Raw genomic sequence first — 26038 nt, forward strand, 5'->3', positions numbered from 1 at the left:
GTCCATTTATCTTGACTCGTCTGCCTTGTGATTATGTAGCTATTGGTGTAAAGTGGCCCTGTGTGAACGCTGCTTTGGAAAAGTGCAAACACAAATAAAAATGTAATTATGTATGTACTTATTCCGTGTATGCTGTGAGAGCAATTAATATGAAGATGCAATGTCATGGTCAAACCTGGTGCAATAATGTAGTCTCTCATCTAGTAATTCATTCCCAATAGACAAATTAATTTAACTGTGGCTATTCGAGTTCATTTGACTGGGTTTCTGTAGGTTTGTCAGTCTATTGACGTAGCTAGCCTACTTGCCGGAGTAAAATTGATGAGGTGGTCATTATGATGTCAATACTCTTATTGATTTGACATACTGTGAAACATCCACTGTAGGTGGATTTTGTATAGGGAATATAATGCAGAAATGAAGTGGGCGTACACTTTGACATGTGGATTTTAGACTGGCAGCAGCAAAGTACAACCTGATATTTCAATAGACTTTTAAAAAGGCTAGAATGGTAAACAGCATTGATTCATGTAAAGAGATAGAGATGAGGAAGAAACTCAATAACACTGGTATCATTCTGCATCTGTCACTGTAAAAAAAAACAGCATCATCAAAGCACATGCCAAGTTAACATGATCAACATCATCTTCCTAAAACCGATTGTAATAAACACGTGGTTGCTACAGTGTAGTTAGTCTCTGGGTCATGTCAGCATTTCAGAGAGGGGCTCACTCACCTGTGGGGTAGCGCTCAATGACTGGCAGGTCATCCACCTGCAGAGTGGCATTACCCCCACTCCTCGTAAACTTGACTATATGGTACTTTCCGTCATTTACAAACTTTGATGTCTCCTCAATGTTAATGTCGTCTGTTCCCACATTAAATACAACTGCGATGTTTCCCTTTTCCTGAAAAGAGAAGAGCACAGAAAACAATGGCTTTAGAGACAAAAGACATTTGTGTTTTCAATACTGCTGACTCACTGCAATTACATGTTTTTAAGTGCCGACTCCCTGCAATTACATGTTTTTAAGTGCCGACTCACTGCAATTACATGTTTTTAAGTGCCGACTCACTGCAATTACATGTTTTTAAGGGCCGACTCCCTGCAATTACATGTTTTTAAGTGCCGACTCCCTGCAATTACATGTTTTTAAGTGCCGACTCACTGCAATTACATGTTTTTAAGTGCCGACTCACTGCAATTACATGTTTTTAAGTGCCGACTCCCTGCAATTACATGTTTTTAAGTGCCGACTCACTGCAATTACATGTTTTTAAGTGCCGACTCACTGCAATTACATGTTTTTAAGTGCCGACTCACTGCAATTACATGTTTTTAAGGGCCGACTCACTGCAATTACATGTTTTTAAGTGCCGACTCACTGCAATTACATGTTTTTAAGGGCCGACTCACTGCAATTACATGTTTTTAAGTGCCGACTCACTGCAATTACATTTTCCCCTTTCCAAGTTTGAGTTCAGTTATGTTTATAGCGCCTTATCACAAGCATGTCTCAAAGGGCTTTAAATAGCATCATCACAGTCATCATATATCTACACAAAATATGCTACTGTTACATACATCATATACTACTACACATTTTACTAGATTATATACATTATGATATGACACAAACACAGCATGTCTTTAGTTTAGACTGTGGCAGGAAACCGGAGCACCCGGAGGAAACCCACGCAAACACGGGTAGAACATGCAAACTCCACACAGAAAGGACCGGGGTGGAGATTCAAACCCACCACCGTGCCACCCATTTACTACTGTCAGTTCTAAGTAAGGTGCTAAGTACACACACACACACACACACACACACACACACACACACACACACACACACACACACACACACACACACACACAACACAATTCCCTTGATGTATCATTATTAAAATGTTACACACACACATACATGATTGTACTGTAGCCTAAGCAGAGCAAACCTATAGTTTAGATTCACACTGTTTGCTCAGCTTGCTCATATTGACTTCCATCTAATTTAAAAAAACAAACAGAACTGGCATTAGAAATGATTTGCTAATCCAGTCAGCGGGTAGAGGGCAGTGACGAGTTGTGTTGCAACTGAATGTTAAGACATTATGGCAATTTTTAACATCTCCGATCTGTAATGCTGAATGTTTTTGAATAATGCAAATTCTGTTTAGAAATGTATGGGTTTGTTGTTCTCTATATACCAGAGCTAACCTACCTCCCCCAAGATGCTGATCACAATTTGACATGTCCTGCTGTAGTCCTCTGATGAAGATCTCTACTCGAACACCTTTGTACTTTTCCTGCATGTCTATTTTGACCGTAGTCCTTCTGGAGATGAAGAAACACCTTGTGGAGATGAAGGAACACCTTGTACTACTGCACTGTGTGTAAACTCTGTTATAGGCAACATTTTCTCCCCATTAAGTGGAAAACACTTCTGATAGCTTCATGTTTCTTTTTTAACCAGCGCGTCTGGATAATGAAAGGCACCATCTGGGCATTGCTACTTGGCCTGGAGCCCATTTCCAACATAAAAACGTGTCCTGTCATCACTTTGACCGGCGTACAGTCTGTAGCTCCACAGCTCGCTGAGAGGAGATCTTTGTATCTGAGCAGATCGTGGGACACACTGAATCATTAAATCATATATAGGCAACACGGCTATCGTTACAGAGAGAGCATCAAAACAGTATAAGCACGGCGATATAAGAGAACGTCTCAAAGGAGGCTTGAACCCAGCTTCGCCTCGGCCTTCTCAGATCCACACGCGATGGGTATCTCCTCTAATAAGCTCCTTTTACAGGACATGATCGAAGTCCCCGAATACTCCTGCGTAATCCAGCTAAGATGAGTGCATCTGTTGCTGCAATCTCTCTCTTCTTATGAGCCGCAGTGAAACGAGCAGCTGGTTGGAGGCTGAAGCTAGCAGTGCAGCACTCTGCATGTCATTATCCAGTCAGCACAGCCAAAGACGTCTCCATCTCTCTACGTGTCTCTCATATGCACCAACTACAGTATGTCTCTTATCCAGTCAGCACAGCCAAAGACGTCTCCATCTCTCTACGTGTCTCTCATATGCACCAACTACAGTATGTCTCTTAATCCAGTCAGCACAGCCAAAGACGTCTCCATCTCTCTACGTGTCTCTCATATGCACCAACTACAGTATGTCTCTTATCCAGTCAGCACAGCCAAAGACGTCTCCATCTCTCTACGTGTCTCTCATATGCACCAACTACAGTATGTCTCTTATCCAGTCAGCACAGCCAAAGACGTCTCCATCTCTCTACGTGTCTCTCATATGCACCAACTACAGTATGTCTCTTATCCAGTCAGCACAGCCAAAGACGTCTCCATCTCTCTATGTGTCTCTCATATGCACCAACTACAGTATGTCTCTTAATCCAGTCAGCACAGCCAAAGACGTCTCCATCTCTCTACGTGTCTCTCATATGCACCAACTACAGTATGTCTCTTATCCAGTCAGCACAGCCAAAGACGTCTCCATCTCTCTACGTGTCTCTCATATGCACCAACTACAGTATGTCTCTTATCCAGTCAGCACAGCCAAAGACGTCTCCATCTCTCTATGTGTCTCTCATATGCACCAACTATGTCTCTTATCCAGTCAGCACAGCCAAAGACGTCTCCATCTCTCTACGTGTCTCTCATATGCACCAACTATGTCTCTTATCCAGTCAGCACAGCCAAAGACGTCTCCATCTCTCTACGTGTCTCTCATATGCACCAACTACAGTCAGCACTGTAGTTGAAACAAAAACATAAATACTGTAGGTTACATAAATGGAAATGTTTGATCATTAATATCTACTTTTAGAAATGATATAGGCTGAAATCAAATCACTGTGCATAATTGTGAAAGTGTCTTTATTGACAGATGAAAAGGCTGTTATTTACCCTTTGTCATCACCTGGTGAGTAAATATATGTGTAACTAAAACCATTAAAATTGACAACCGGTCCGCAACTGTTTTTTCCCCATGTATCGACCGGTCCTTGGCGCAAAAAAGGTTGGGAACCCCTGTGTTACATAACTGGACAGTCATGTAATTCAGGGTACAGCTCAAAAAACACGTTTTAGTATCACTAACCAAATCGATATTGAAATTAATCGATTCGGAACCTTGTGAATCGGAAATCGAATCGATTCTTGAAATTTGAACCAATACCCAGCCATAGTCAGCACAGCCAAAGACATCCCCATCTCTCTACGTCTCTCTCATAGCGCACCTTGAGGGACAGAGCCTTCCCCAATGGCGGCACGGTAACTCAGTGGTTAGCACTGTTGCCTCACAGCAAGAAGGTCCCGGGTTTGAACCCGGGTCCGTCCCAGGTCCTTTCTGTGTGGAGTTTGCATGTTCTCCCTGTGTTCGAGTGGGTTTTCCTTCGGGTGCTCCGGTTTCCTCCCACCTTCCACCTACACCATCCTCCTTCATCCCCTACATTTGTATTTGTTCTGTATCTGTGTACGTTTATGTTATACTGTATGTTTATTTGTTTCATGTAAAATATTTACATTTATTTAAGGACAGCACACAATCAACATTTCTGTAAATGTGCCAGCGTTAGCCAGCCGGCTAATTTTCAGCTGTAGTCCTTGTGGCAAGATGTAAAAGAAACCTACAAAATCAATCAGATTTACAGTGAAGACAGTAAGACGCCATAAAGACACCAACACATGTCATAGACAGTAAATATAGCAACAGAACAAGAATTCACAAAACCAAATTGCGTCTATAATAAAGCGTCTTTGAGTACCTAGAAAAGCGCTATGTGTATTATTATTATTATACACCAATATGTCTCTTTTTCGAGCCCCCCACCACACCCACTTGCTCCCATGCACACACACTCCTCCTGTCCCTTCTGTCCCTCCTGTCCCTTCTGTCCCTCCTGTCCCTCCTGTCCCTTCTGTCCCTCCTGTCCCTCCTGTCCCTTCTGTCCCTTCTGTCCCTCCTGTCCCTCCTGTCCCTTCTGTCCCTCCTGTCCCTTCTGTCCCTCCTGTCCCTTCTGTCCCTCCTGTCCCTTCTGTCCCTCCTGTCCCTTCTGTCCCTCCTGTCCCTTCTGTCCCTCCTGTCCCTTCTGTCCCTCCTGTCCCTTCTGTCCCTCCTGTCCCTCCTGTCCCTCCTGTCCCTTCTGTCCCTCCTGTCCCTTCTGTCCCTTCTGTCCCTCCTGTCCCTTCTGTACCTCCTGTCCCTTCTGTCCCTCCTGTCCCTCCTGTCCCTCCTGTCCCTTCTCGTGCAGAATGAGCAGGAAGTGTCTCCAGAGCCAGAAGCTAAAGCGCAATTAAAAACATTTGTTATGTGTCTTCACCATGTTACCAAATCTAGGACAATCGTACGCTTTGTAATTTCAACACAGATTATATCATCTGATACAATTAAAGCTACAGTACTAGCATGATTTACTGACTCCTCGCAGGCATAAATACCAATCAGCCGAAAACACACACACACACACACACACACACACACACACACACACACACACACACACACACAGACACAGACACACAGACACAGACACAGACACAGACACACACACAGACACACACACACACACACGCACACACAGAAAAGCAGATTTCAAGCTAGCGTCGCGGCTACAGTGACTGCAACATATGTCGGGTCTTCAGTCCTGGAGAGTTGAAAGAATGAGAGGATGATCTGGAGGCAGTGGTGTGATGGTAAGCCCTGTGTGAGTAAGTGGTAATCCCCCCAGAGGCAGTGGGTGCCATGGGCGTCTGCCACCAGCCCTCACAACAGAGCCATGTGCAGTACAGTCCTCACAGCAGAGCCATGTGTAGTACAGCCCTCACAACAGAGCCATGTGCAGTACAGTCCTCACAGCAGAGCCATGTGCAGTACAGTGAAACAGTCCTCACAGCAGAGCCATGTGCAGTACAGTGAAACAGCTCAAAGTCACTTCTTAGTTAATGACCGACAACCTTTCTGTTATTGAAAGCTGCACCATCTGTTTATTCTCGAGGGGGCAGTCTCGCTTGGTCACATTGAGGCCAATGCAAAGTACCAAAAACTGCAGTTCCTTGAATGGCCACTTGAAGCTGGCTGCAAAAGGGAGTCAATCCCCATTCGCCCACATGTTAAAATCCCCGATTTTACATCAATAAACATGTTAACAGCCTGGTTCAAAAAACTGTTTTGGTCTGTGTGGCTCTAATTTAACCTTTCATGACAACTGTATTAGTGGCTGAATTGTTATAGACAGTAACTCACCCGTTCAGACCATAAAAAAGTCATGAAATGATAGCTACAAATACGTCACAAATACGTCACTTGGCTAAAAAACAAAAACAAAAACAAAACAGAAAAACAAGATGGCCGCAGCCAAAATGCCAAACCTGAGGCTTCAAAATGTGAACATTAAAGGGACTTTACCTTTAATATAGCATTTGTTTAACATGAGAATAGCATCTAAACAGAAACATTCTGTAAAGTACTATCAGACACTGCAACACACTCACTCACAACTTCATGGCACAATTGCTCTTGGAAAAGATAGAGAGGGGGAAAAAACAGGTTTAGTGGGAGAGACCAGGCCAATTAAAATGCCGCTTTTAATAGCCTCCTTCAATTGACTTTTAATGTTCCCCGTGGTCTCGTTAATAAATTCTCTGCATTTAGTCACAAATTGCCAACTCAATTTCCATTGCAAAAAAAACGCCTACTTTACAGTCTTAAAAGAGCTGAAGAGGTGGATGAAGGGGTAATAGACAAAGGATAGGAACAATACATTAGCTTAGGGAGTCTGATGAAAGATCACCGCTGAAAGTTGAGTCTGAGATGTTAAATTGTTTAAAGTTTGATGTGCTTACTCACCTTATGCAGAAGAGACCAGAAGAGAGAGAGAGAGAGAGAGAGAGAAGAGTCTGGCTTTCGAGACTAACAGGAAGTAGAAATACAATTGGAAGTTCTGATTGTATTTACACTTCCTGTGACTCATAAACCTAGTCTGACTAATAATATGAGTCAAATTAGGTTTGACCAGGTGAGTCAGACTAGTCTGAGCAGGTAAAACAGCTGGCTTTTTGAACAGGAAGTCGTGATACAATGGGTCAAGTGGGCGGGGCTACATAAGGTGAATAGGCTGTGTTTCTCACACAATAACGTGATTAACTTTGCCTGTTATTGCATCGGCCTGCTTAGATAGGGCTGCCATTGCTTTTTTAAACAACAATATTATTCTCCTAAAATCTAAATAATAATCCATTACATTTTGATTTTTTTCCCCTTCCTCCTGAAATGTGATCTACTCAGACACGTCGTTTCTCAGTGAGTTGGGCAGGGAGAGTAATGGGGTGCAGGCTTATGTGGCAGAGTGATTGATCGCTGCTTACATAAACCAGCCCATTACACCCTGTACAATTTTAGGGCTGCTCACTCCCTGCAGGCCGCCCCCTGGGGGTCTACTGTATGCTGCACCCCAAGAACTGGGCGCTGCCTGACGCGCTGCACGCTGCCTTGATTAATTGCTCATCAAGCTGCAATAGAGTTTAATTAAGTGAAGAAGTTGATCCTCCATTCTCCTCTAATCTTCCCCTTTTTCACGCTTCCCATCCCTGCAGCTGGAGGGCGGAGGAGCTGCAGCTAAACTCAGCGTGTGAGGATTTCTCTCACATGCGCTCATTATTAGGGGTGTCAAAATGTATCGTTTAATCCATGCATCGCTGAATCAAATTGAATGGAATCATTGACAGATGAATTGTTCAATTGTTTATGTTTAAATGTATGTTGACATTCAGATTTTAAAGCACTTTCTAAGTAAAAAAGGGAGTTGATATTTATCTGACTGCTTGTATTAATTGATGAAAAAGTAGCCATATGTAGTAATAACAGAAAATTGAGGATGCGATACTTGAGCTGTATCGAGATGCATCGTGATGCATCGTGGAATTGAGTCGAATCGTTGACAGATGAATTGTAATCGAATCGAATCGTGAGGCCAGTGAATATTCACAGCCCTACTCATTATATGACGATAGGCTTGTTTTACTATACTCATACAACTGTCTTTCTGAAATGATGAGTCCAAGTGAGTAAAATTAACTTTTTTATGGTGTTTACTTTAACCAATCATGTCAACAAAAGTACTTCTGTGCAAAGAGTAATGTTTTAGGAATCTAAATCAAGATCATTCAAGAGAATTGATAATAACCACCCAGGTTATGAAATTCAGATAAATCTCAGAACTTATACAGCTTACAAACACCTTGGCCAAGTAAAGAATTCTATTATATTCTATTCTATTCTATTCTAACTCTTAATAACAGTGTCACTGTTAAATAAATAACGAAACAAATAATAAAAGATTATTTTCATATTTTTCTTGGCATGTTTGTGAAAAGGATATGATATCTTGTTCACAATCTGCCGGAGGGTAAAAAAAACTAAAAAAAACACGGAAGTGCAAACAGAAAGCCGCTGGCTGAAACAGATCCACAAGTTTGTAAGAGCTTGTTGGAGCGACCTTATTCCCCCATCGCAGATCAAGCTAACGTCAAACCAAGTGGGAGGTGGTGTCAGCCTCTTCTTCTCCCATCTCAGCACAAACCAACAGCACTGTGTAGAGATGCCTTAATGTTCTGCTTGTTTACGACTCATCCATGTTGCCAGCACTGTGTGTGTGTGTGTGTGTGTGTGTGTGTGCATGTGTGTGTGTGTGTGTGTGTGTGTGTGTGTGTGTGTGTGTGTGTGTGTGTGTGCGCCCGTCACATTTCATAGCTCACTGCTCCAACAACACGCCTCCCTCCAGTGCATGTCTGAGAGGGGCCTGCTGGAAGGTGGGGGAGTACCTCCGTCATCCCGTCAAGTGTGTGTGTGTGTGTGTGTGTGTGTGTGTGTGTGTGTGTGTGTGTGTGTGTGTGTGTATACGAGGAAGAGGGGTAGGGCTGCAACTAACAATTATTTTCATTATCGATTCATCTGTGGATTATTTTCTCGATTCATCGATTAGTTGTTTGGTCTATAAAATGTCAGAAAATGGTGAAAAAGTATGATCTGACTAAGGCCGTGTGTCCATCTAGTGTCTTTTTCTGACCGTTAAATGCTGGAAGTACACTGGAGCGCTGATCAGCGCAAAATATGCAAGGAAGCAGTCTGAAAGTAACGTTAGCTTAGTGCGGTAGCTAGGTTGATAGCTGACAGCTAACAACACACATACAGTGATTTAGCTCAACACTCACCAGAAATACTAAGTGTCTCTAGCCAATCTGCTCCCACAATTGAGCCTTTCTATCTCTGTTGCGATAGTTTCTCCATATGATTAGTTGCCAGAAAAGGAGCACCCGACACCAGTGTCTTTCTGGAAAGTTGAAATATTTTCAGCTGGGAGCCGGCGCACAAAAACGCTGGAGCGCTGTGAAAATAGACGCTGGGCACAGCGCACTTTCCCTAGACGTCCATATCAGGTGACCATATGACAGTTAACTCTTAGTAAGAAGTCAGGTGACCATATGACAGTTAACTCTTAGTAAGAAGTCAGGTGACCATATGACAGTTAACTCTTAGTAAGAAGTCAGGTGACCATATGATAGTTAACGCTTAGTAAGAAGTCAGGTGACCATATGATAGTTAACGCTTAGTAAGAAGTCAGGTGACCATATGATAGTTAACGCTTAGTAAGAAGTCAGGTGACCATATGATAGTTAACGCTTAGTAAGAAGTCAGGTGACCATATGATAGTTAACGCTTAGTAAGAAGTCAGGTGACCATATGATGGTTAACGTTTAGTAAGAAGTCAGGTGACCATATGATAGTTAACGCTTAGTAAGAAGTCAGGTGACCATATGACACAGTTAACTGTGTCATATGGTCCTATCGTCCGTTTCAACTTGACAACATCAACATTATAAATGTACCCTAACTTATTACCTGTCTTTGCTAATACATTGGCTCAGGGTTTCCTCTATATGCACTTAGTAGCGGCGGCCCACCGCTGCTTCAAAATAAGAGAACATATTTTTGGGGGACCCTGACCAAGGAAAGCAGCATGAAGTTACAGATGCTACAAACAAACATTACATTACAGTATATATATCCGTGCAGTTCTCCAGCCCGGCGGCGTTGTGCGACACGCGCTTAACCTCCGCCACCGGCCCTCGGCCACCGCTGCTGAAACAAATCCTGGAGGAAACACTGCACTAGCGGACAGGAAATAAACTAGGGTTCAGACTGTTCCCTGGCAACAGAATTCCATGCAGTGAAATGGTCGACTATATACTGTCTCTTGGAAAACCACACTTCCCAGCCAGGAGCACAGAGATGGAGGCTGCTGTACCTGTGGAAGAGGATCTGGCAAATGCATGTATGCCGAGCTGCGTCTAAAGGCCCAATGATGCTCAACATTAAATACAGATGCACATGCGGACAGAGCTTTCTGTCCCTACTCTGCACGTTTTCTGAAAGCTTACGGATACAGATTGAACAGACTAGTACCACAAACACACTCACACATTTGACTCTCTACTGCCCACTAGTGGATGTATTGCTTAACATGATATCAACGTGAAAGACACGTGAAAGTATGTGGGCAACGACGATTACACCGTTTGAAACGGGCGCATTTATTTTCGTCCGAAAACGGAGCATATAATTGGGCCTTAAGTGAACTCTGCTATGAAAGCAAGGTGTCCTCCCTCTTCACTTCATCTCCTCCTCGGAGGGTTTCCAGAGTGTTTCTAAATCCACTCCGCCAGCTAAAGTGCCTCATTATCTGTGAAGTTAGCTTGAGATTGTTTCCCGCCAGGAGACTCTATCAAGTAGCCACTGCCTCAAGTTAATACAGTGCATACTTCATCAAGCCAGCCACAGCAGCACGTCCATGCAGGAGAACGCTAAGGGAAAACCAGCATGAGGACGAGGACACTAGTTTATCCAGCATGAGGCTATGTCACTATTAAAGGGTAGTAGTAGTCGAAGTCGAAAGTCAGAGTCCTGGACTCATTTTCAGGACTTCATTCATGCATTAGGACTCAGAAGTTGGAGACGAGGACTACGATTTGATAATTGATCATTAATCTCTCCTGGGTTTTTTTAATAGGCCCTAATTATTTGCCATACAATATTGATAGCTATATTAATACTGTGACATTATTAAATTGTGCACAAGGGCCTACATTCACGCACGGATTCACGCTCATCAGGCTAACTCTGGAGTCGGACTCAGGTCATCGGGACTGGACTGGAACTCTTCTTTAGTGACTTATAGACTCGTTGGACTCTGACTTGAAGGCAGGGGATCGAGGCTCGAGGACTTGGACTCAAGATGACGTGACTTGACTGGTTTATGCTTCATGTATAATGCAACAATACCATTCTCTATTTGTCATGTGATGTGGAAAAGACTCATGAGAGTTGTCTTTCTTTCTTTTCTTTTTTACACAAGTGGATGTAAGTTTTAGTGATTAGGGGAAAAAAGAGCCGCTCATTGCTGATGCGAGAGCACATAACGGCTGCGTCTTTTTGCACCAATCTGTCTCTTTCTGAAATGACATTTGCTGTCTGCTTACAAGACCTATCTCTGCCCCTCATGTGAAGAATTCCATCAAGAGAGGTCAACAGATAGCTGGGACTTCGTTCTCTCTCACTCAAAGGAATCAATTTGAGTTTCAGGTGATTCTCCTGTCTGTCCACTGTGACAGCTGGCACGCGGCACGCAGCGGCAGGCAGCGGGGGCCAGTCGACCTTCAGCTTGTCCTCTCCACCAGGACTCACTCCACCCCTCTGAGCAGAGCTAGACCCCCGCTCACTACATCAGTGTCAGGACTCACTCAACCCTCCTGAGCAGAGCTAGACCCCCGCTCAATATATCAGTGTCAGGACTCACTCAACCCTCCTGAGCAGAGCTAGACCCCTGCTCACTACACCAGTGCCAGGACTCACTCCACCCCCCTGAGCAGAGCTAGACCCCTGCTCACTACACCAGTGCCAGGACTCACTCCACCCCCCTGAGCAGAGCTAGACCCCCGCTCACTACATCAGTGTCAGGACTCACTCCACCCTCCTGAGCAGAGCTAGACCCCCGCTCACCACATCAGTGCCAGGACTCACTCCACCCCCCTGAGCAGAGCTAGACCCCCGCTCACCACATCAGTGCCAGGACTCACTCCACCCTCCTGAGCAGAGCTAGACCCCTGCTCACTACATCAGTGCCAGGACTCACTCCTGAGCAGAGCTAGACCCCCGCTCACTACATCAGTGCCAGGACTCACTCCACCCTCCTGAGCAGAGCTAGACCCCTGCTCACTACATCAGTGCCAGGACTCACTCCACCCCCCTGAGCAGAGCTAGACCCCTGCTCACTACATCAGTGTCAGGACTCACTCCACCCTCCTGAGCAGAGCTAGACCCCTGCTCACTACATCAGTGTCAGGACTCACTCCACCCTCCTGAGCAGAGCTAGACCACCGCTCACTACTGTACATCAGTGCCATTTGTGTAGCGCAGCTCTGCGGCTAAATCAGGTCAAATATAATAAAGTATGCATTTGGAGAGATTTTGGCAGAGTGCTGTAAAAAAACTGAAGGGGAAAAAAGAGTGAGTTCAGCTACAGAGGCAATGACATGCCCAAAGGCACTAACGCTTTGTTCAAACCATACGCCAACCATACGCTAAAGTCACGCTGAAGCTGAGTGTCGCGCTAAACCGGTCACACTCTTTTCCTTAGCATGCTTGTAAAATAGAACAGAAGCTGAAACGCTGAATGGGTTCAGCGTGGCTTTAGCGTAGCTTCAGCGTGCGGCTGGAGTGAACGGACTCGTCTGTTAACAAGGACGCCGGAATGAAAGTGCGTGGCTTCAGCGTGAGATTGGCGTATGGTGTGAACGTGCACTAAGGCAGGGACCATATGCCACGACTGACCCTTCATTCTCACAACTAGATTTCCAGACACAACATTATGTCAATAGCATAATGACAACATGTTATTGTGTCTAGCCAGATGGTCCATGGTTCATAATAAATACAAAATCTGCTGAAGATTAAAGCCTGCCAATATCAAAGCCAGAGTTTAGACAGTAGATTAAGTGTATAAAGCTATGGACAATGCTATGCAGATGCTTCACAGTTACAACATCCAAAAGCAGTGACTTTGGTGAATTTGTGTTCACCCTTTGCAAAGGATGTTTGTGGTTATGTTATCTCTTCTCATGGTGTGATCTGTTTTTGTTCTTAAGTGAATCACTTGCGTTATTTTGACTCTTTTCTCATCATATCTTTTCTTGTTAATGTGATTAAAGGATAACAATGCTTCCAATTCGCGGCTTCTGATAGAAGGGGAAGTTAAGGGGAAATGTACGGGAAAACTGTAATCCATTGCTAATCTCATGTCAATACACACATTTTCACTCAAGCACCACTTTAACAGTGCTGATTGTGATTTTGCGATTGCAATAATTAATGCAAATTAAACCAATCTCCACAATATTTGCGGGGGCTTGCAGCAATTTTTCAAAGTTCCCGCGATTTCTGCACAAAAATGGCACAACAGGTTCCCCAACTTACAGAATTGTTATTGGTTTTCAATAAAGACAGGATATACATCTCACATCAACGATGCACAGACCGTAATGGAAGAGATGAGATCCAACATCAAGCAAAACACACACACACACACACACACACACACACACACACACACACACACACACACACACACACACAATAAACAAAATAATGCCATCCATTCTCAACACAGAAATGTCTTTGATCTACTGAAGAGGAAGTTTGAATTGCCTGGCACGGCACAGGTCAGATACCTGCAAATCAGAGATTATGTTCGATCCAAGATTCATACCTTTGAAGCACTCCCAAATGAACACGCTTTTTTTGGCACAGGATTCTGGGCCAAAATATTTGACTGGTACTCTAAGGCCTACAAAATAACCCTTCAGCCGGAGGCAGAACTCGCAATCTTCGGCTGTTCTGAGTCCTCTCTGAACTTCCCTACAGCTGTGCAGCAGTCTCTGACGCAGGGGAGAACTGTAACTGCCAAGAAACTCATTCTGAAGGAACGGAAATCCCCCTCTTTATCTTCTTTTCAATTGTGGTTGACGGACATGACCTCTGGAGGAGAGAATTAAGTTCTTGAGGACCAACTAACTTAAAAAATTCTATGCCATCTGGGACCCGTTCCTGGCATACCTTGATGAGGTTAGGGGTGACAGGTGACTGGCCTGGCTGGTTGCTCGTGCACCCCTTGCGTGGGATCCCTTGCACAATATCTCTTATAAGTACATAAGCACCACGTTGTAATATTGAATGTTGATCATGTTTTTTGTTTTTCTTGGTCCGAGCCTGTTCGTGTGTTTTGTTCATGTACTGTTAGGAAAAAATGTAAAATAAAATGTTGAAAAACTCAAATTAAATTCATCGTTCTAAAGGTTATTGATAACGTACTGTATGTCATAACAACATCCACAAAGAAGAAAAATAGAGATGTTGGCTTTAAAAGAATGTTAGGTATTGTTGAGTAAAGAGGCCAAAAAGCTGAAGAGGGTTCAACACAGCACAGCTTCAGAGTCAGAATCAAAATCACTTTTATTGCCAGAATATGTAAGTACTGTATTATTATGAGGAATGTGTCTTAGGGCCCTATCGTCGTACGGCAAGAACTTTTAAAATAAAAGTGGCAATTCAGTCGTAGAAAAATAACTATGGTGACATTATGAAGGCCATTAGGCTGCAATTTGTTAGAGTGGCTCTCTGACATTTTTCAACTGGCATTGAAGCAGCAGTGGCGGCCATCTTGAAGTGGTGCTCCTAGCCGGCTGCCATACCAAAGAGATAAACTTTGTTACACCTTGGGGGGGAGGGGAGGGGGTTGGGAAAATGATCAAACGAGAGTACTGCGGGAGAGGGGATATTTTTCCTATAAATTGGAATGCGCTGACTTCAAGCCAAACCTGAAATTGCTAAACTCTGGATAATCTCTCTAATAACCAACTATCAGCCAACGGATGAAGGAATTAACAGGCTCACTATCTATGGACAAATTCACATGTGCTCTTAAGTGAATACCTTTTGAAGACATGTAGGGTCAATTGATGCTCTCCCCTGAAGACATAATACATAATAATTCTTTATTTCTTTTTTTATTGTTTGTAATTGTAAGTTAAGTGATATATATATAGTATATTCTAAAATCTGATAAATACATTGGCTAAAATAAATGCAGCCTGTCTTCTGGCTGCATGGCATTCATGGTCTCTCTGCCTCTTCTATGATGGACCTCCTCCTGTATGATTGTTGAAGGCTGGTGCAACGTGAATGACCAAAACCGACCCAAACCCTGATGTTCACCACTGATGTTTCCGACATCTGAGACGTTTTCTCCTATTAAACTGAACAGTATCTGCTCTGGAAAGGCCTCCACCCGATGTCACTGTGTCTATGCTTGGCCCATTATCTCTGAGAAGAAGATAAATGCAGCAAGAGAATGGACCCGGGAAAGCAAGGTGTATTGCCAATAGCTATTTTTAAACAACGTTAAAGTCTTTTAGGCTGGATCCTTCCTTCACGAGAACCTGGAGTAGGACTTTCTCATACTTCCATATAACTGGGAAACTGCCAAGCTTTAAAATTGCCACCATCAATCAAGATGTTTTAAAGGATGCAACAAGCAATTTCATGGATGACTTTTTTCATGCGCTCCAATATTATTCCCCATCAGTCCCATGTTATTATTGTGCCCTTTTTCCCCCTCTTCATTCACCAACCCTGTTTCTCTCCTCCACCGTCACAGACACACGCCTCTCAGTATACACTCTTTTTTCCCCTTCTATCTTTTAATGTTAACACAGCTCAAACATACTGAACTCATCACAGTGGACTACATTAAAGATCTACTGTAGAACATACTGAACTCATCACAGTGGACTACATTAAAGATCTACTGCAGAACATACTGAGCTCATCACAGTGGACTACATTAAAGATCTACTGTAGAACATACTGAACTCATCACAGTGCACTACATTAAAGATCTACTGTAGAACATACTGAACTCATCACAGTGGACTACATTAAAGATCTACTGTAGAACATACTGAACTCATCACAGTGGACTACATTAAAAATCTACTGTAGAACATACTGAACTCATCACAGTGGACTACATTAAAGATCTACTGTAGAACATACTGAACTCATCATAGTGGACTACATTAAAGATCTACTGTAGAACATACTGAGCTCATCACAGTGGACTACATTAAAGATCTACTGTAGAACATACTGAACTCATCACAGTGGACTACATTAAAGATCTAGTGTAGAACAAGAGGTGTTTAGTTGTGACTATGCGTTACTTAAACCACAACCTTTCTTTTCTTTTCTTTTTATAAGGGAGGGTTATGGTTGCATTCGTAAATTGGGGGGGGGGGGTGAAATTCCACACTATGTTGCAGCTGTTCTCTGCCTCCTGATTTCATTGTGAACAATGCCTGGCAGTGAGTCGGCGGAGTTTCGTGGGGGTTAGAAAAATGAAAAAGAAAATGCTAGAAAATAAAAGGTGGTATTTTGCCCCTTCTAGCCTGTGAGCTAAACATCCCTTACAGCGAGGTAAAAGCTGGGCTGATTTGAGTAGATGTGATATGAATGAATGGTTATGAATGAGCAGTTTCAAAGAGTACAGTAGCATTTGCCAGATAAGTGATATCGAGAAAATAATAATACATTAGACTCGTATAGCACTTTTCTAAATACTCAAACACTTCTGAATGCTTGTTTCAAAATGGGCAATGCATAACTAAGAAGAGGAAAAAAAACATTTCCCATTCCAAGATACATGTCATGTCCATCAAATTTGATTTTGACTCATTGACTTTGGTTGGTACCATTCTACCAATGTACCCCTGCTATGATCTTTGGCCGCACCAAAAATGAAACCTCACTCACCAGCACTAGTCAGACACCAGAGGACAGTGCTGCCCTACTTCTTACCCGAGAAAAAATAAATTATTTTCTGGAAACCAATAACAAAACACAAATTGAGTATGAGGATAACTGTGAAAATGTGTTTGGGACAAATGTGATATTTACTGAATTACTGTTTTGTTTTGTCCTGTTTTTATCAGACAGTCCTCAAATGCCTGGCTGCTGCTTTCTATTTCTCCAAAAACATAAGGGAGAAAATACACTTCCACACAGCAGCCCAAACACATATGGGATCATTTACTTGATCCCGGGTCTTGCAGCTATTACTGGCTGAAAGTGATCTAGTCTCTGTGCTGATGGAGGCTTCAATATAGAAGATCGGTATAGGCAGCAAAACCTTACCGGAGCAGCAGTGGTTAGGATGACACAAGGAGAAGATACTGGCTCGGAGTCTTTCTGTCCATACTGTGTCTAATTTTGGTTGTGATACAGTTGAATGATTACTAATGACATCTCCACTCATTTCCCAAATGATTAGCCTATGTCTGCCACTCGTTAATCATTGACCATTTTTGGCCAATCACAGGCAGCCACTGGACTGGAAAAACAGCTATGTGGAGATATTTAAAGGAACACAACAACACTTTGGGAGGTTTGTCTATTACGAGACATTGTGATTTTCGGAGAGGAGCAGAGCAGGGTGAGGAACAGAGCAGGGTGAGGAGCAGAGCAGGGTGAGGAGCAGAGCAGGGTGAGGAGCAGAGCAGGGCGAGGAGCAGAGCAGGGTGAGGAGCAGAGCAGGGTGAGGAGCAGAGCAGGGTGAGGAGCAGAGCAGGGCGAGGAGCAGAGCAGGATGAGGAGCAGAGCAGGGCGAGGACCAGAGCAGGGTGAGGAACAGAGCAGGGTGAGGAGCAGAGCAGGGTGAGGAGCAGAGCAGGGTGAGGAACAGAGCAGGGTGAGGAACAGAGCAGGGTGAGGAGCAGAGCAGGGTGAGGAGCAGAGCAGGGTGATGAGCAGAGCAGGGTGAGGAGCAGAGCAGGGTGAGGAACAGAGCAGGGTGAGGAGCAGAGCAGGGTGAGGAGCAGAGCAGGATGAGGAGCAGAGCAGGGTGAGGAGCAGAGCAGGGTGAGGAGCAGAGCAGGGTGAGGAGCAGAGCAGGGTGAGGAGCAGAGCAGGGTGAGGAACAGAGCAGGGTGAGGAACAGAGCAGGGAGAGGAACAGAGCAGGGTGAAGAACAGAGCAGGGTCAGGAGCAGAGCAGGGTGAGGAGCAGAGCAGGGTGAGGAACAGAGCAGGGTGAGGAGCAGAGCAGGGTGAGGAGCAGAGCAGGGTGAGGAGCAGAGCAGGGTGAGGAGCAGAGCAGGGTGAGGAACAGAGCAGGGTGAGGAGCAGAGCAGGGTGAGGAGCAGAGCAGGGTGAGGAGCAGAGCAGGGTGAGGAGCAGAGCAGGGTGAGGAGCAGTCATTATAAGCCAACTAAGCCAGTCCTGAATCCAAATAAACTTTTTATAAAACAACAGCAGTCATTTTCTGTTACATTTCCTGTCTTCTGTCAACATGTTCCTGTGGCAATCAGCGCTCTGCGTGATCTAAATCAGCACTGAGACACTTACACTCTATATTAACAATTAACAGAGCCCTCCTTCAGCCCACTCCATCTCACATTTCTGTTCAATTATTCTCACTTGTCATTGAGTGTGAGCTTAGTGAGGAGCACCTGTGTGAGCGTCGTGAGGAACACCTGGCCATGGAGAAAAGGTGTGGGGTGGAAATCTGCCAATGGCCACACACTGCCAGTGGTGCTGAGTCTGACAGGCCTGTGGAAGATGATGAGGTGTAGACAGCCAGTATTGGGCTGTTTGCCTCACTGTGAGCTGACCAGGCGCTTTCATCTGGGCTCTGTATGGCTGTTTCGATGCAGACTCGACTCTGCTACTCCTCCCATTTCCAGAGGCGTTGTCGACTGGTACACACAGGTTATCTGAGATAACGGGCCAGTGTAACATAAACAGCATTGGGCAAGTTACTCAGGAAATGTAATAAGTTACTATAAAATGTCATTACTTATTACTTGGTATCAAAAGTAATTAGTTACGTTACTGGTCACACTACTTACTCTACTCTTACTTTCGTTATCCCCTCCCCCCCTTCCTGTTTAGCCACCTCTTTTTAGAACTGAATCCACTTTATTGGAACAATAATTAGTCTGACTCAGGCTGCCTGTGACAACAACAACGCAAGCTAGCGTTGCTACACGCTGAAAAATTCCCCATTATACCGAAGTGAGAGTAAGGGCTAATGTTCACCAGCTCCGGAAGAGATGCGATATGGCTGCAAACAGACCCACACTCATGTAATCTGTGAGACGCATACGGGATCCGGCAAAAATAGAACAGGTTGTATTTTTTCCGTATTGCATGTATTGCCCATCTATAGCTTGCCAGACTCTAGTAATAATCCATTACATTACTAGTTACTGGAGGAAGTAATAATCCCTTACATTACTAGTTACTGGAGGAAGTAATACTCCATTACATTACTAGTTACTGGAGGAAGTAATAATCCCTTACATTACTAGTTACTGGAGGAAGTAATAATCCCTTACATTACTAGTTACTGCAGGAAGTAATAATCCCTTACATTACTAGTTACTGGAGGAAGTAATAATCCATTACATTACTAGTTACTGGAGGAAGTAATAATCCATTACATTACTAGTTACTGGAGGAAGTAATAATCCCTTACATTACTAGTTACTGGAGGAAGTAATAATCCCTTACATTACTAGTTAAGACAAATTCCTCGTGTAACTTGCATACTGTGGCAATAAAAGTGATTCTGATTCTGATTCTGATTACTGGAGGAAGTATTAATCCATTACATTACTAGTTAGTGGAGGAAGTAATACTCCATTACATTACTAGTTACTGGAGGAAGTAATAATCCATTACATTACTAGTAACTGGAGGAAGGAATACTCCATTACATTACTAGTTACTGGAGGAAGTAATAATCCATTACATTACTAGTTACTGGAGGAAGTAATAAACCATTACATTACTAGTTAGTGGAGGAAGTAATAATCCATTACATTACTAGTTAGTGGAGGAAGTAATAATCCATTACATTACTAGTTACTGGAGGAAGTAATAATCCATTACATTACTAGTTACTGGAGGAAGTAATACTCCATTACATTACTAGTTACTGGAGGAAGTAATAAGCCATTACATTACTAGTTAGTGGAGGAAGTAATAATCCATTACATTACTAGTTACTGGAGGAAGTAATAATCCATTACATTACTAGTTACTGGAGGAAGTAATACAAATACAGTAATGCATTCCTTTACTGCCCAACACAGAACATACATGTAAACAAGGAGGTTTCAAAATGAGCTACCACCTTTGTAAACGGCAGGCTTTGTCTGTGAGTCTTTGTTAAGTTATCTATAGCTATGATAGTAGTCTATTCTATAGAGTGGTAGCTATTGGTGGCAACACAATGGGGCTGAGATACTGCTGCTCCATTTATCTTTGCAGAGTTTGTCATTTGATATTCATCAATTGATTATCATTAGGTTGACACTGACCTTAGCAACTCTGCAGCATGTGGCAATTGAACGGTAAACCTAGACTAGGTATTGACACGTTTTAATTGTTTTACTATCAGGAAATCAATTACATTTGCTCTAATGAGAGGACATTGATTAAGCCAGGCTCATAGAGCTGCATCAGAAAGTCACTGATAGAAGAAAGTGTGTGATATTCTGGAATCTGGACACAGTCTTTAACAGACTGTAGCACCGCACTGTCACCCCCACCACAGGCTTTGTTTAGGCTACTTAGTGATGAGCTGATTTAAAGCAGCTACTGTATGAGGAACTTTGAACTGGTTATGAAACATTCTAAAGTGAATAGTGATGCCTCACACCTTACCTACTGTACATTGGCAAATGAGACCATTGGCGAGGAGATCGTCAATTTCAATATCGTTTTTCTGAATGCCTGTGTGGCGGTTGGGCACAGCGTCACCCTGTGAAAGGTCTGTGTGAAATTGGTTATAATATTTGGTTTGATCGAGGAATTAAGCAATAACGTCAACCTTATGCAGTAAGGGAAGTCAATGTTAACCGGTGTCCAATTCTGTTCTCCCATTAGCTGGGGTTTCCCGTAGCGGTTGCCTTCAGTTGGGTTTGGCCATGGTTAAGCGTAGCGGTGCCTGGCTGGCGGTGATCTGCACTCTACTGAGTGCACTTTTCCACTTCACTCTGCAATTTGTCTGAGGTTTAGATAGGGTGTGACATTATGAAAGCTAAACATACAGTCCAGTTTACTAGTATTTAGTGTTTCACAGTTTCTTACTACAATATGATATATTCTGGATTGTCAGCCTCTCCAGGTATATATCTCTATATACTGTATATATCTGTATCTCCAGGTATATATCTACATTTGCACTAAGTCACGTTCCTCGTTAGTAAGCTGATTACTCACTATGGCTATTACAATTAATTTTGAATCTTGAATATACCCAAAATGTACATTACTGAGTGTATCACTAATAGAATTAGCCAAGGTAATTTTGTAAACTTCTTTAGTCTCGTCTCGTCTCGTGGTCTGTATTCTGGACTGCGGCCTATTGGTTTGTGCTCTGCTGAATGTGGCCCATAATGAAGCCAGTCCAGCTGTTGGTGAAATGAGAACAGAGCAGTCAGGCGGACATTACCACAGCGGTACTTCAAAACTGCCAGACTAAAAGCCTCACACCATCATCTGGCCTCCTCACAAGCTGGGCCAGGGCCGTCGAAGAGATACCCCTTTTTCCACACCTGTACATTTCTGCACGGAGGTTTCTCTACGCTGTCCACAGAGAGGGAACCCACCTGTTTCTCTACCCTGTCCACAGAGAGGGAACTCACCTGTTTCTCTACCCTGTCCACAGAGAGGGAACCCACCTGTTTCTCTACCCTGTCCACAGAGAGGGAACCCACCTGTTTCTCTACCCTGTCCACAGAGAGGGAACCCACCTGTTTCTCTATCCTGTCCACAGAGAGGGAACCCACCTGTTTCTCTACCCTGTCCACAGAGAGGGAACTCACCTGTTTCTCTACCCTGTCCACAGAGAGGGAACTCACCTGTTTCTCTACCCTGTCCACAGAGAGGGAACTCACCTGTTTCTCTACCCTGTCCACAGAGAGGGAACTCACCTGTTTCTCTACCCTGTCCACAGAGAGGGAACTCACCTGTTTCTCTACCCTGTCCACAGAGAGGGAACCCACCTGTTTCTCTACCCTGTCCACAGAGAGGGAACCCACCTGTTTCTCTACCCTGTCCACAGAGAGGGAACTCACCTGTTTCTCTACCCTGTCCACAGAGAGGGAACCCACCTGTTTCTCTACCCTGTCCACAGAGAGGGAACCCACCTGTTTCTCTACCCTGTCCACAGAGAGGGAACCCACCTGTTTCTCTACCCTGTCCACAGAGAGGGAACTCACCTGTTTCTCTACCATGTCCACAGAGAGGGAACCCACCTGTTTCTCTACCCTGTCCACAGAGAGGGAACTCACCTGTTTCTCTACCCTGTCCACAGAGAGGGAACTCACCTGTTTCTCTACCCTGTCCACAGAGAGGGAACCCACCTGTTTCTCTACCCTGTCCACAGAGAGGGAACCCATCTGTTTCTCTATCCTGTCCACAGAGAAGGAACCCACCTGTTTCTCTACCCTGTTCACAGAGAGGGAACCCACCTGTTTCTCTACCCTGTCCACAGAGAGGGAACTCACCTGTTTCTCTACCCTGTCCACAGAGAGGGAACCCACCTGTTTCTCTACCCTGTCCACAGAGAGGGAACTAATGTGATGAAGATGTGTATCAGGGACCCGGGGGATGTGATGAAGACGTGTGTCAGGGACCCGGGGGATGTGATGAAGACGTGTGTCAGGGACCCGGGGGATGTGATGAAGACTTGTGTCAGGGACCCGGGGGATGTGATGAAGACTTGTGTCAGGGACCCGGGGGATGTGATGAAGACTTGTGTCAGGGACCCGGGGGATGTGATGAAGACTTGTGTCAGGGACCCGGGGGATGTGATGAAGACGTGTGTCAGGGACCCGGGGGATGTGATGAAGACTTGTGTCAGGCCAAGTGAGCTGGAACTGATGCTGCGCATAATTAATGGTCTGAAATAGACTGAGAATTAGTGCTGGGCTGAGATGTTAATTGACTATGATACTTGGGCTGCAGCCTGGGCCTGAGGCTTGTACTCTGTTCCCCTGCTTTGCTCTATATCATTTACTCGTTGTCCTATTTCTTCCACTCCATTTTGCCTTCTCCCGGTTTTGCCTCCCACTCAGCACCCCCCCCCCCCCCCCCCATTTTTCAATCTCATTTTCCATGTTCCGGATCCTTCACGTCAGCCTCCTTTACCTCGGAGGTGTGTGGGACTTCAAAAGCACAGAGGGAAAGACATGTTTCACATCATTCTCATGTTGAAGCAGTTTCCTACTCACACGTTTCAAGTAGTACTAATAACAAAGAGAGAGAGGAGGAGAGAGAGAGAGAGAGAGAGAGAGAGAGAGAGAGAGAAAGAGAGTTGCTAGTTGGTTATCATGGCATTTTCTCTCCAATTGTACTTGACCAACACTGCCCCACCCCTCTGACAATATGGGGAGAGCGAGAGCTGTATATTACCACACGCTTCCTCCGATACATGTGCAGAGTCACCTGCCTTTTTTCACTTGACAGCGAGGAGATTCACCGGCACGACGTACAGTAGCACGAAGCATGTGGGAGGATCACGCCATTCACCCCAGTTCCCCTCCCCCCCAAACAGGTGCCCCCCGACCGACCAGAGGAGTCACTACTAGTGCAGCGACCAGGACTCTTACCCTTAACCCGGCTTCCCACCCGCAAACACGGCCAATTGTGTCTGTAGGAACGTCCGACCAAGCCGGAGGTAACACAGGGGCTCGAACCTGAGGCCCTCGTGTTGGTAGGCGGGAAATCTACAGGTGCACAACCTGGATGCTCCATCATGGCTTCACTTCTGTATCACCTGCTTAGCATCCTCTTCCATTATTCATCTGCTTAATTAAATCAATGACCTGTGCATCTCTAGAGCACGTGCTGTGTACTTTGATAAATATGCAAATCAACAAGGTGATAAATAAGCTGGTACCAGCACTTCCTCTACCTCTAACTCACCTTCTCTCCAATCGTAGACTCTCATTTCAAGCTCTGTGTGACGCAATACCATGACAGGTGAGACTCAACTGCTTGGCCCTCTTAAAGTAAAAACACTTTCAATCCCAGAGGCAAAGAGACAACAGTAATGTTTCTAAACTTTTGACTCTTTAGCATCTCTTTGGTCCCCAGGGTACGGTTGGTTAAATGAACAGTTTGGACTGAAGTGGGCCTTCTGTAAAAAGTGGTGCAGATACTGTACATCTCAGAGAATAACACATAATTTTCAATTAACCTCTTCAAATTAGAATTGTGAAGAAAAATAAAACATATTGTTTGTCCATATGGTCTCCATGGTGTGGATGAAGGCTCTGGCCTAAAGGGATCTTTTACAGTATGTTCAGCAGCATTTCCAACACACCATGGAGCAGGGAGGTGAGGCAGCAGCACCACACCATGGAGCAGGTTGATATTTGTATGATATACACATTGAGCTCAGTGATAACAGAGCAATTCCAGCTGCCATCACCACCATAAACCCAAACTGAAAATACAGCCCGGCCGAGGCAGCTCAGTTTTGATAATAGAAAATCAGCAAAAGCTTCTCTGCCATCATTCATCTCCTGACTCACGCCCAGCCACTGGTGATGAAGAGGAGGAGAGGTAGAAGATCGAGAGAGAGAGAGAGAGAGAGAGAGAGAGAGAGAGAGAGAGAGCGAGAGAGCAGGGACAACAGAGAGAAGGCAGTGAATGAGCAAGGACCCTACAAAAGAAGGATAAGACATCACTCACGTCACAGTGTTCAAATGTTGCACTGGGGCCACATTCCGTGATGTTGACTGATGCCCCGTTTGGTCATGTATCATGTAGTTAGCTAATCTAGCTCTATGTTGTATCATGTAGTTAGCTAATCTAGCTCTATGTTGTATCATGTAGTTAGCTAATCTAGCTCTATGTTGTATCATGTAGTTAGCTAATCTAGCTCTATGTTGTATCATGTAGTTAGCTAATCTAGCTCTATCTTGTTTGGTCATGTATCATGTAGTTAGCTAATCTAGCTCTATCTTGGATAGAGCTAGATTAGATTAGAAATGCGAAATAATGCGCGTTTCCATCCACTAGTCTGTCTATAAATGTATATATATATATATATATATATATATATATATATATATATATATATATATATATATACAGTGTGTGTATATATATATATATATTGTCTGTCTATAAATGTATATATATATATATACGGTATATATATATCTCAAAGGTGGAATATGGTGAAAAGAAGATTGCATTTGAGAGAAGGGATAAGACACGCAGCAGGTGAGCAAGACACAGATCACATGGAGGCAGCTTAAGAGAAAAGGAATAGGAGGTATTAAGACCAACAGCGTGGGCAGATCTAAAGGGAACCAGCTGGGCTCAAGCAATAAGGTCTACCTCCTCACCAAGGATGACACGCTGTCCACATGACTGATAGCAATCACAGTCACGCCAATACGTCCCCATCACATCCCTCATTACTCTATCTCTCAGCCACAGATGCCCGCTTCCCAGCTCGCCTACCCGTGTTACCAGGGCGATGATCCCTGGGCCCTGCCGCTTGTCATGGAGGTCTCACCTGTCAGTGCACACCAGCGTTACCTCCCCCCCGTTACTAAGTAAGCTTTGCGTAGGCCGAGGAAGCCGGCGGCCGCAGAGACGAGTGATTGCCCATTGATTCGTGGTGTTTGACGGACAGGCTGAGCGGTGAGGGGGGGCGGGCCGGGCCTGAGGTGTCAGAACTTAAAGGCTGACGGAGTCTGAGACACAGGAGCATCCATCATCAGGAGGTAACCGGCTTCTCTGAAAGCAAGTCAGGCGAAACATGAACAGCTGCCTCACAAAGAACACACTCTTCTTTCTGCCTCTCGTCGCTCTCACTTG

The 26038-nt window shown here is 44.3% G+C and overlaps 1 protein-coding gene across 28 annotated transcripts in view; it reads right to left on the bottom strand.

The window, feature by feature from the left end:
* Positions 1-26038, bottom strand: part of LOC310795973 (neurexin-1a-like) — a gene marked incomplete at both ends in the record, with an annotated part of 449961 nt that overhangs the window by 64603 nt on the left and 359320 nt on the right. For all 28 annotated transcript variants that reach the window (XM_083658106.1, XM_083658105.1, XM_083658103.1 and 25 more), the window contains one exon: positions 737-908. In XM_083658106.1, coding sequence (XP_083514232.1) covers positions 737-908 — 172 coding nt within the window. The remainder of the gene's footprint in view (positions 1-736; positions 909-26038) is intronic.

Source organism: Poromitra crassiceps (assembly GCF_964638095.1).
Source record: "Poromitra crassiceps genome assembly, chromosome: 22".
In the NCBI taxonomy this organism is placed as follows: Eukaryota; Metazoa; Chordata; class Actinopteri; order Beryciformes; family Melamphaidae; genus Poromitra; species Poromitra crassiceps.